The sequence below is a fragment of the Ascaphus truei genome, chromosome 4 (genome assembly GCF_040206685.1).
Source record: "Ascaphus truei isolate aAscTru1 chromosome 4, aAscTru1.hap1, whole genome shotgun sequence".
Classification (NCBI taxonomy): Eukaryota; Metazoa; Chordata; class Amphibia; order Anura; family Ascaphidae; genus Ascaphus; species Ascaphus truei.
The window spans coordinates 8402599-8414543 of NC_134486.1; the positions used below are offsets into that span (position 1 = coordinate 8402599).

At 54.0% G+C, this 11945-nt stretch overlaps 1 protein-coding gene across 11 annotated transcripts in view; it reads left to right on the plus strand.

Moving 5' to 3' along the window:
- The window catches only part of LOC142492560 (uncharacterized), a 51506-nt gene extending 40859 nt beyond the window's left edge, over positions 1 to 10647 (plus strand). For 10 of the 11 annotated variants that reach the window (XM_075595281.1, XM_075595283.1, XM_075595289.1 and 7 more), the window contains 3 exons: positions 1768 to 1827; positions 9086 to 9187; positions 9764 to 10487. In XM_075595281.1, the coding sequence (XP_075451396.1) occupies positions 1768 to 1827; positions 9086 to 9187; positions 9764 to 10287 (686 nt within the window). In that variant the 3' untranslated portion in view covers positions 10288 to 10487. Of the gene's footprint in view, positions 1 to 1767; positions 1828 to 9085; positions 9188 to 9763; positions 10488 to 10560 lie in introns of those variants that run through there. The other variant, XM_075595290.1, reaches the window with a different exon arrangement.
- Positions 10648 to 11945: the final 1298 nt, after the last annotated feature.

The following is an 11945-nucleotide window of genomic DNA, read 5'->3' on the forward strand; positions in this document are numbered from 1 at the left end:
ACGAGACCTCTCTCTCTCCCGGCCGCTATGTGGACCGAGAGGGGAGGAGAGACTCTCTTGGAAACATTAAAACTGGGAGCAATGAAATGTACATGGCGGATATGGTCTAGATTCTAGAAATAAAGATAAATATGGTCCGACAGCTAGTCCAACACTACTAACCCCTATATTCAGCAACCTTGAATTTCCCCCAGGCTGGCTCCCACAGGGACTCAATAAATTCAAGACGTTAAAGCTGATGGTAGCTGACGACTTTGTAGACAACGGTACAATTCTACCACTCCAGGCGCTGGAGAAGAAACACCAAATAGTTAATATACAGGCATACCCCGCATTAACGTACGCAATGGGACCGGAGCATGTATGTAAAGCGAAAATGTACTTAAAGTGAAGCACAGCCTTTTCCCACTTATCGATGCATGTACTGTACTGCAATCGTCATATACGTGCATAACTGATGTAAATAACGCATTTGTAACAGGCTCTGTAGTCTCCCCGCTTGCGCACAGCTTCGGTACGGGTAGGGAGCCGGTATTGCTGTTCAGGACGTGATGACAGGCGCATGCGCGAGCTGCCGTTTGCCTATTGTGCGATATGTACTTACTCGCGAGTGTACTTAAAGTGAGTGTACTTAAAGCGGGGTATGCCTGTACCAGTGTTTGGTTTCCTCCAAATCATGCACTACCTGCAATCAGTCTCCAAAGATTCGACATTCCAACCTCTAACAAATTTTGAAAGACTGTGTAGGAAAGGATATTACTGTAAAGGGCTGATTTCAGAGATATATCTGGGCCTGGCGCGATCAGCGGGTTTTTCCCAACATAGCCAGATGCTCAAATGGGCAGAAAATTTGAATACAAAGATCGATAGAGAAGACTGGGAGGACATTTGGGAGGTAGCTGCAAAAACGTCAATCTGCACCACTATCAAGGAGAATATTTATAACATTTTATTTCATTGGTACCTAACCCCGACCAGGTTGAGTCAGATCTTCCCCGTGTCCCCAGATTTGTGCTGAAGGGGATGCGGGCAAAAAGAAGATATGGTTCATATTTGGTGGAGTTGCCCAAAAATTCAGGTATTCTGGGTCATGATTCAAACATTGATCAGAGAGTACCTAGGGGTGGAGGTTGAGGTGGAACCGCTGACCATGGTGCTGGCCAAACCAATTGATGAATTAGAAACGGCAGAAAGTAAGATGATAACTCATATGTTGACGGCAGCCCGTGTGTTATTGCAGCGGCCTGGAAAAAGGTGAACGCGCCTTCTAGGCAGACGGTGCTACGGAGACTAAGGGAAATAAAGATGATGGAGCTCCTCACATTGGGAAATATGGCCAGGAAATTAGGGACCCTAGAGAGATAAACACAGAGAGACCAGACAAATGGGCTCTCCCCCCCTCCCCCCCATCTTTTTCTTCTCTCCTATGCACTTCTCTTTCCTTTGCTAATTTCATGAGAGACGCACACGGAAGCGGCTGCTTCCCTAACACAACCGGAAATAAGAAGACAGACCACACTTGTTCAAAGACCGTGTTAAAGCAAATATTTTATTTAAGCAGTGATGACGAACTGTTAATGCCCTTTGTTGTATGGACAAGTGACACTGTTAAAACATCACATGTATTCCAATGTTAAATATTTGTTACAGTATGTCTCTCCAAAACAATAAAAAAAATTGAAACAAAAAAAAAAAGTGAGTGTCCTTAAACCGGGGTATGCCTGTACTGTATATTGGTTATTTTAATAGAATCTGCTCTTGTTTCAGAGGACAGTGCCCTCTTCTCCAGAACACCTGAGGAATTCGAACTTCTGCACCCTCAAGTCAGTAAGTGAGTCAATGAAGCGTTTGTCTTGTTACATGAAGGAAACGCTATAGGTCCCCCTGATGTGGTCAGAGTTGGCAAATGTAGAGTTGTGGCCCTAGGCCTTGGATTTATTAGGCGCGTGCGACGGAGCGTATGGCGTCACGCGCACCTGCTGCATAGGCGATAGAGGCCACAGGATCTGGAGGCGGAGACGTACTGGAGGCGTGCCCGTGATGCCACCTGAGCGGTCTCGCCCTCATTGGCTGAACCGCAAACGTGACCCGGCCGTCGCGCGCCAACAACAACAAATTATTTTTGACTCGTGAACAACCGTCCGTGCTCCATCGCGTGCGCAGTCGCACGCTTTATGGCCGTCCTCATGGAGGAACGGATTTTTGTTCGCACCGCGCACACAGTGACGCTAAGTAGGGATCACGGCCTTAGGCTGCGGCCCCACTGGCACTGGCTGTTCTCATGCTTTAGAGCGGGGACGTCACCAACTCTCTAAGCATGAGTGCCGGGTGTCCTGTCTATTTCGCAAGCGGGAGCGGGGGGTCATTGGGGGCATGTTGAGCGTGCTTGAAAGTCACTTTTTTTGTCTCAAGCGCCAAGCTTGGGAGAGTGTGTGTGCCTGCGCATGCGCGCACCGTGGGAGCAGGGACGTGTACATTACAAGTACCAGAAGAAAAAGCGTCAAGCACCGAGCGTACAGCACGCTCAGCGCCAGCGGGGACGCAGCCTTACTCACAATTTGACAGTCAAATCAAAGATAAGACAACGAACAAAACACTTGAAGTATCAATATGAGTTAAATATATTTTTGCATGCATACTACCACCAATGTTTGGCACATAATACGACATTTAAAACGGTAAACCTGTAAGTATGTAATAGTTGGTTAACTCCGGAGTGTGTTAAATTCCTTTAATCCAGGGGTTCTCAACTCCAGTCCTCAAGAGCCCCCCCGACAGGTCAGATTCTAAGGATATCCCTGCTTCAGCACGGGTGGCTCAATTAGCTTCTGTCTTCCACTGAGCCTGTTGAGCAGGACCTCACACAGTCACAATGCCCCTTTTCCTGATTAGTCCTCTTCGTGGGTGAGAAAGATTTGGCAAAGCACTCTTTTTTACATCAATTATGGTTTTAAGGGTCCTTGTAAAAAAAAAAAAAAGAATCCAAAAATAATGATTTTGTTTATGTAAGAGGGATTACAATAGTTTATAAAGAGACTTACACAAACAACGTTCTGGCGAGTCAAAAAAGGGACATAATCCCGTCACCATACAGTGCACGGAAAATAGAAACCCCACGCGTGAGCACATTCACAGGTCTTCCACCCTGCCCTGCCACATTATCTCTTAGCATGCAGTGCTTCCACAGCAACCAGGGATTCTGGGAAATTACATGCAAATGAGCACGTGTCACCTTTTGCTTCTTATCTATTTTAACATGCATGACGTTTGCCAGAAGATAAAAACAGCACTGGTCCTATTCCTGAAGCTGGGACCCTATTGGATCCTTGGTTTTCTTTCATATTTAGGATTGCCTTCAGTCTCAATCATTCTTACATTATCTTACAGTATTGGCCTCCACAACCTCTTCTTCTTCTTCCCCTGAGCCTCCACAACCTCTTCTTCTTCCCCTGAGCCTCCCACCCTCCCGCTTCCCCTGAGCCTCCCACCCTCTCACTTCCCCTGAGCCTCCACAACCTCTTCTTCCTCCCCTGAGCCTCCCACCCTCTCACTTCCCCTGAGCCTCCACAACCTCTTCTTCTTCCCCTGAGCCTCCACAACCTCTTCTTCTTCCCCTGAGCCTCCCACCCTCTCGCTTCCCCTGAGCCTCCCACCCTCTCGCTTCCCCTGAGCCTCCCACCCTCTCGCTTCCCCTGAGCCTCCCACCCTCTCGCTTCCCCTGAGCCTCCCACCCTCCCGCTTCCCCTGAGCCTCCCACCCTCCCGCTTCCCCTGAGCCTCCCACCCTCTCGCTTCCCCTGAGCCTCCCACCCTCCCGCTTCCCCTGAGAATCCCACCCTCCCGCTTCCCCTGAGAATCCCACCCTCTCGCTTCCCCTGAGCCTCCACAACCTCTTCTTCTTCCCCTGAGCCTCCCACCCTCTCGCTTCCCCTGAGCCTCTCGCTTCCCCTGAGCCTCCCACCCTCTCGCTTCCCCTGAGCCTCCCACCCTCCCGCTTCCCCTGAGCCTCCCACCCTCCCGCTTCCCCTGAGCCTCCCACCCTCTCGCTTCCCCTGAGCCTCCCGCTTCCCCTGAGCCTCCCGCTTCCCCTGAGCCTCCCACCCTCTTGCTTCCCCTGAGCCTCCCACCCTCCCGCTTCCCCTGAGAATCCCACCCTCTCGCTTCCCCTGAGCCTCCACAACCTCTTCTTCTTCCCCTGAGCCTCCCACCCTCTCGCTTCCCCTGAGCCTCTCGCTTCCCCTGAGCCTCCCACCCTCTCGCTTCCCCTGAGCCTCCCACCCTCCCGCTTCCCCTGAGCCTCCCACCCTCCCGCTTCCCCTGAGCCTCCCACCCTCTCGCTTCCCCTGAGCCTCCCGCTTCCCCTGAGCCTCCCACTCTCCCGCTTCCCCTGAGCCTCCCACCCTCTCGCTTCCCCTGAGCCTCCCACCCTCTCGCTTCCCCTGAGCCTTCCACCCTCTTGCTTCCCCTGAGCCTCCCACACTCCCGCTTCCAATGAGCCTCCCACCCTCTCGCTTCCCCTGAGCCTCCCACCCGCTTCCCCTGAGCCTCCCACCCTCTCGCTTCCCCTGAGCCTTCCACCCTCTCGCTTCCCCTGAGCCTCCCACCCTCCCGCTTCCCCTGAGCCTCGCACCCTCTCGCTTCCCCTGAGCCTCCCACCCTCCCGCTTCCCCTGAGCCTCCCACCCTCTCGCCTCCCACCCTCCCGCTTCCCCTGAGCCTCCCGCTTCCCCTGAGCCTCCCACCCTCCCGCTTCCCCTGAGCCTCCCACCCTCTCGCTTCCCCTGAGCCTCCCACCCTCCCGCTTCCCCTGAGCCTCCCACCCTCCCCCTGAGCCTCCCACCCTCCCCCTAAGCCTCCCACCCTCCAGCTTCCCCTGAGCCTCCCACCCTCTCGCTTCCCCTGAGCCTCCCACCCTCTCGCTTCCCCTGAGCCTCCCACCCTCCCGCTTCCCCTGAGCCTCCCACCCTCTCGCTTCCCCTGAGCCTCCCACCCTCTCGCTTCCCCTGAGCCTCCCACCCTCCCGCTTCCCCTGAGCCTCCCGCTTCCCCTGAGCCTCCCACCCTCTCGCTTCCCCTGAGCCTCCCACCCTCTCGCTTCCCCTGAGCCTCCCGCTTCCCCTGAGCCTCCCGCTTCCCCTGAGCCTCCCACCCTCCCGCTTCAACTGAGCCTCCCACCCACTCGCTTCCCCTGAGCCTCCCACCCTCTCATTCCCCTGAGCCTCCCACCCTCTCGCTACCCCTGAGCCTCCCACCCTCTCATTCCCCTGAGCCTCCCACCCTCTCGCTTCCCCTGAGCCTCCCACCCTCTCGCTTCCCCTGAGCCTCCCACCCTCTCGCTTCCCCTGAGCCTCCCACCCTCCCGCTTCCCCTGAGCCTCCCACCCTCCCGCTTCCCCTGAGCCTCCCACCCTCCCGCTTCCCCTGAGCCTCCCGCTTCCCCTGAGCCTCCCACCCTCCCGCTTCCCCTGAGCCTCCCACCCTCTCGCTTCCCCTCAGCCTCCCACCCTCTCGCTTCCCCTCAGCCTCCCACCCTCCCGCTTCCCCTGAGCCTCCCACCCTCCCCCTGAGCCTCCCACCCTCCCGCTTCCCCTGAGCCTCCCACCCTATCGCTTCCCCTGAGCCTCCCACCCTCTCGCTTCCCCTGAGCCTCCCACCCTCCCCCTGAGCCTCCCACCCTCCCGCTTCCCCTGAGCCTCCCACCCTCTCGCTTCCGCTGAGCCTCCCACCCTCTCGCTTCCCCTGAGCCTCCCACTCTCCCACTTCCCCTGAGCCTCCCACCCTCCCACTTCCCCTGAGCCTCCCACCCTCTCGCTTCCCCTGAGCCTCCCACCCTCCCGCTTTCCCTGAGCCTCCCACCCTCCCGCTTCCCCTGAGCCTCCCGCTTCCCCTGAGCCTCCCACCCTCTCGCTTCCCCTGAGCCTCCCACCCTCCCACTTCCCCTGAGCCTCCCACCCTCTCGCTTCCCCTGAGCCTCCCACCCTCCCGCTTTCCCTGAGCCTCCCACCCTCCCGCTTCCCCTGAGCCTCCCGCTTCCCCTGAGCCTCCCACCCTCTCATTCCCCTGAGCCTCCCACCCTCTCGCTTCCCCTGAACCTCCCACCCTCTCGCTTCCCCTGAGGCTCCCACACTCGCTTCCCCTGAGCCTCCCACCCTCCCGCTTCCCCTGAGCCTCCCACCCTCCCGCTTCCCCTGCGCCTCCCACCCTTCCGCTTCCCCTGCGCCTCCCACCCTCCCGCTTCCCCTGCGCCTCCCACCCTCCCGCTTCCCCTGAGCCTCCCACCCTCCCGCTTCCCCTGAGCCTCCCACCCTTCCGCTTCCCCAGAGTCTCCCACCCTCTCGCTTCCCCCGAGCCTCCCACCCTCCCGCTTCCCCTGAGCCTCCCACCCTCCCACTTCCCCTGAGCCTCCCACCCTTCCGCTTCCCCTGAGCCTCCCACCCTCCCGCTTCCCCTGAGCCTCCCACCCTCTCGCTTCCCCTCAGCCTCCCACCCTCCCGCTTCCCCGGAGCCTCCCACCCTCCCCCTGAGCATCCCACAATCCCGCTTCCCCTGAGCCTCCCACCCTATCGCTTCCCCTGAGCCTCCCACCCTCTCGCTTCCCCTGAGCCTCCCACCCTCACCCTGAGCCTCCCACCCTCTCGCTTCCCCTGAGCCTACCACCCTCTCGCTTCCCCTGAGCCTCCCACTCTCCCGCTTCCCCTGAGCCTCCCACCCTCTCGCTCCCCCTGAGCCTCCCACCCTCACCCTGAGCCTCCCACCCTCTCGCTTCCCCTGAGCCTCCCACCCTCTCGCTTCCCCCGAGCCTCCCACCCCCCGCTTCCACTGAGCCTCCCACCCTCCTGCTTCCCCTGAGCCTCCCACCCTCCCCCTGAGCCTCCCACCCTCCCGCTTCCCCTGAGCCTCCCACCCTCTCGCTTCCCCTGAGCCTCCCATCCTCTCGCTTCCCCTGAGCCTCCCACCCTCTCACTTCCCCTGAGCCTCCCGCTTCCCCTGAGCCTCCCACCCTCCTGCTTCCCCTGAGTCTCCCACCCTCCCGCTTCCCCTGAGCCTCCCGCTTCCCCTGAGCCTCCCACCCTCTCGCTTCCCCTGAGCCTCCCACCCTCTCGCTTCCCCTGAGCCTCCCACCCTCTCGCTTCCCCTGAGCCTCCCACCCTCTCGCTTCCCCTGAGCCTCCCACCCTCTCGCTTCCCCTGAGCCTCCCACCCTCTCGCTTCGCCTGAGCCTCCCACCCTCTCGCTTCCCCTGAGCCTCCCACTCTCCCGCTTCCCCTGAGCCTCCCACCCTCCCGCTTCCCCTGAGCCTCCCACCCTCTCGCTTCCCCTGAAACCTCCCACCCGCCCGCTTCCCCTGAGCCTCCCACCGTCTCGCTTCCCCTGAAACCTCCCACCCTCCCGCTTCCCCTGAGACTCCCACCCTCTCGCTTCCCCTGAGCCTCCCACCCTCTCGCTTCCCCTGAGACTCCCACCCTCTTGCTTCCCCTGAGCCTCCCACCCTCTCGCTTCCCCTGAGCCTCCCACCCTCTCGCTTCCCCTGAGCCTCCCACCCTCTCGCTTCCCCTGAGCCTCCCACCCTCCCGCTTCCCCTGAGCCTCCCACCCTCCCCCTGAGCCTCCCACCCTCCCGCTTCCCCTGAGCCTCCCACCCTCACCCTGAGCCTCCCACCCTCCCGCTTCCCCTGAGCCTCCCACCCTCTCGCTTCCCCTGAGCCTCCCACCCTCTCGCTTCCCCTGAGCCTCCCACCCTCTCGCTTCCCCTGAGCCTCCCACCCTCTCGCTTCCCCTGAGCCTCCCACCCTCTCGCTTCCCCTGAGCCTCCCACCCTCTCGCTTCCCCTGAGCCTCCCACCCTCTCGCTTCCCCTGAGCCTCCCACCCTCTCGCTTCCCCTGAGCCTCCCACCCTCTCGCTTCCCCTGAGCCTCCCACCCTCTCGCTTCCCCTGAGCCTCCCACCCTCCCGCTTCCCCTGAGCCTCCCACCCTCTCGCTTCCCCTGAGCCTCCCACCCTCTCGCTTCCCCTGAGCCTCCCACCCTCTCGCTTCCCCTGAGCCTCCCACCCTCTCGCTTCCCCTGAGCCTCCCACCCTCTCGCTTCCCCTGAGCCTCCCACCCTCCCGCTTCCCCTGAGCCTCCCACCCTCCCCCTGAGCCTCCCACCCTCCCGCTTCCCCTGAGCCTCCCACCCTCCCGCTTCCCCTGAGCCTCCCACCCTCTCGCTTCAGAGAATGACCTCTTCTTCAGTACATCATACACCATTTTAGTAGCCCTTCTTTGGTCAATTTCTAATGTATGTATGTCCTTCTGGACATACTGTATGTTATAGTGTTTGATTCTTATGCAATTTATTTTGTGAGCTGTGTCAAAAATGTATTTTTACGGATCATACTGGAGGCCTTTGAGCTTTGTTCCTTATGCTCAATGTGGGAGATGTGTACAGATGTTTAAAACACGAGACTGCTTTCTGTGGGGAAATAAAATAGGCTTCTGTTAGCTGAAGCTCTGCCAACACAAATAATTCTTCTTGGGTTCAGCAAACAGGGTTAACAAAAACCAAAATAGGCCTAGCTCCTATAGGGAGCCCTGACTATACCAAGAACCCGGTCCCTATCTGTGGGTTGGAGGGCTAAGTTCCTTTACCAACCATAAAACAAACTTGGTAATAGGCAAGTCTTTACCTTCGGGACCACGGCTTCCTCCTGGCTGGGATAGTGGGTGGGAAGCTCCACGGTGCAGGGTGATCTCTCCACTGCGATCCAGGGGCAGCAAAGTTCCTGGATCTGAGAGGCCTTCGCAGTAATTCTGTGTAGGATTTTAATCCCCTAACAAAGCAGATGAGGAGATGAAGCAAGCTAGCCAGCTGTGGAATTAACCTACGCAGTGCTGTATCAACCTATCTGAACCGGTTTTCCCTGTCTCTCTATGTGACAGAGAATCTGCCATGTTAGACTCTAACGAACTCAACTGTGTGTGTGTGTGTGTGTGTGTGTGTGTGTGTGTGCGCAACATGTACAAGTGTTTAATGAAACATGATCACGCTGAGAGTTTCCTTCTCCCTCCTACCAGGTAAATGAGTTTTTTTTTTTCTACTTCAACTTTTCAGCTACTTTAGAGCACCAAGTCCTGCATGACGATGAAGATATCAAGCCTGTGATTCTCCATCACATTCCAGAGACACCGAGGTCCGATACTGAGTCTTCATCTGGTACTGTACTCATCTTTTTTTTACTTTTACTCTTTTTTTTTTTTTTTTTTTTTTGTTTAAGGAAAATGATTGACACAAAAAGAAATGGATAGAGATAATTCCTTTATTGGTCAATTGAACATTTATATGAAGAAGTGAACTTTTGAAGTCTCAATCTCTGGTAGGATCTACATCCACAGAGACAAGTCATGTTTACCTATTGTATGGTATTTTCCCCACCTCCAGAAATAATCTACTTTCTTGTAATCCTGTTTATTTTTGTTTGGTGTCTGGGTGCCCCATATTTGCATGCTGACAGTGATGGTTGTAATACCTGTTTACTATAGATTTACCAGTAGATGAAATACATTACGTTTTTAATGGTAGATTTGTAGGCATGTGATGCATGCATTTTTAATATTGCCTCTACAGAATTGTATGAAGATGAGAAATGAGCCTGATTGGAGATGTGTTGTACTGCATTAATTATATGCATATATTTTAATTCAAGGACCTTTTGATCTCAATTTGTTGTGCGTGACTTGTGACTTGTGCAGATGACAACATGACTTGGACCACGTGTGTTATCTGTTCCAGATAAGTGTCAGGAGCTGCAGCTGCTGGAGACGCTGGTGATGCAACAGAAGGAGATCATAACCCGGTTAGATTTCTTGAACCATAACCTTGTCCAGATGGCCAGCTTGCACTATCAGCACATGGGGGAAAGTTCTGCAGACTCCATAAAAACTGGAAGCCAAGATTCAGCTGCTGCCGGGAACCAGCCGACGCCCTTCCCTCCCATGTTCATACCATTCCCCACTCCTACATCCACCGAATCATCTGCCTTAACCACTTACATATCGGCTCCCCAGCCTCCAGCCTCTTATATCCATTACTCACAGAGCCCGGTCTCCTTTGTCCCTTCTTTCCAGATTCCTGCCACATATATTCCATCTTCCCAATCTGCGGCCGCTTACATTCCTTCCTCACAGATTCCGTCCACCTTGTATGCTCCCACTTCCAAAACTTCCTCCACCTTTTTTCCAACTTTTTCTCCAATTTCTGCTTCCTCTCCACGTCCAACAAGCCACCCATCCACCCATCGGAACAAAATACTTTGACCATCCTGCCAACAAGATTGTATCTTCTGTTCCCTCCCCACCCCCCCCCCCCCCACCCCACCCCACTTTCTCTGTAATTTATTTTCTGCTGAATTAACATTAACATTCCTGTGAGAGAACTAGAAACATGGTGCATTGTACATTTTATATGTATATTTATATATTTATTAAAGTATTAGGTTTAATCATAGACTTGTTAATGGAGTGTGTGGAGTGTTCTTTGTTTTATAAGTTAAAACAGCAATCCCCCTAACATCCCCTTTTTTTGTACAGAACTTGGGGCTCCTCCGGAGCTCACCCAAACTATTGTCAGTTTCGGGGACCCTCCAGTTCCTGGGAGACTTGCCGTTGAAGTTACTGGTATTACTTCCTGTTTTTATGTGTGTTTTTTTTTTTTAAGGGAGTTAAATGTTTGTCCAATAAGAAGCCACAACTGTCTATTAATGACCTTGGGGTTGGCATAGAGAGCACAGTGTTGATCTTTGCTGATGACACTAAATTGTGGAAGGAAGTATAATCAGAGCAGGATGTAATTTCTCTCCAGAAGGATTTGGATAAACTGGACACTTGGGCAGGTAAATGCCAGAGGAGGTTTAATACAGTTAAATGTAAGGTTAGGCATTTTGGGAGCAAGAATAAATAGGCTACTTACAAATGAAACAAGCCAACATTAGGTCACTCCTTGATGGAGAAGCATTTAGTGCTTTAGAGCTTCTAGAGAGCAGTCTTAGCAATAGTGCCCAATGTCGGTCAGTAGCTGCAAAGGCAAATACTGTACGATCTTATTTTGCATAAAATGGGGTATGGATGGAAGGGAAGTAAGCACAATTATGCTACTGTATAAATCATTAGTAAGACCACGACTTGAATATGGAGTATAGTTTTGGGCACCACTCCATAAGATAAGACATTAGAAAAGAGGAGTCTAGAGGGGATATGATAACTATATACAAATATATCTGGGGACAGTACAGGGAGCTTTCAAAAGAACTGTTCATCCCACAGGCAGTACAAAGGACTCGGGGCATTCCTTCAGGTTGGAGGAAAGGAGATTTCACCAGCAACAAAGGAAAGGGTTCTTTACAGTAAGGGCAGTTACAGTGTGGGATTCATTACCCATAGGATACTGTGATGGAAGATGCAATAAATATCTTCAAAAAAGGTGATACAGAAAATAAGTAAATGGGAAGGATGTTGATCCATGGAGAAATCTGATTGCTATTTATTGGAATCAGGAAGGAATGTATGTTTCCCCTTTATGAGACATCATTGAATGATACTCCTGGGGTTTTTTGTTTGCCGTCCTCTGGATCAATATATTGTAAATACAAATATAGGATAAGTGTTTTCTAAATTTAACATGAAAACACAATCTTCCATGTCCTAGAAAATATACATGATGCCATTGAAGACCGCAGCCTCTCCAATACCTCAGGCCCCTCAATGGCTTCCGAACGGCTGGCCAGCCAGAGAAACACCAGAACAGGAGACTGAGGATAAAATTCCATCCCTGTGGGAAAACGACTGAATAGACTTTCAAATAATAAAAAATGTTTCCCCTTGAACTTTTTCTGATGAGCTCAGGGGAATCCTTTCCCCAAGTTGTTGTTTTTAAACTTTACTATTTCCAAACCCCTACGTGGTACATTCACCCAATA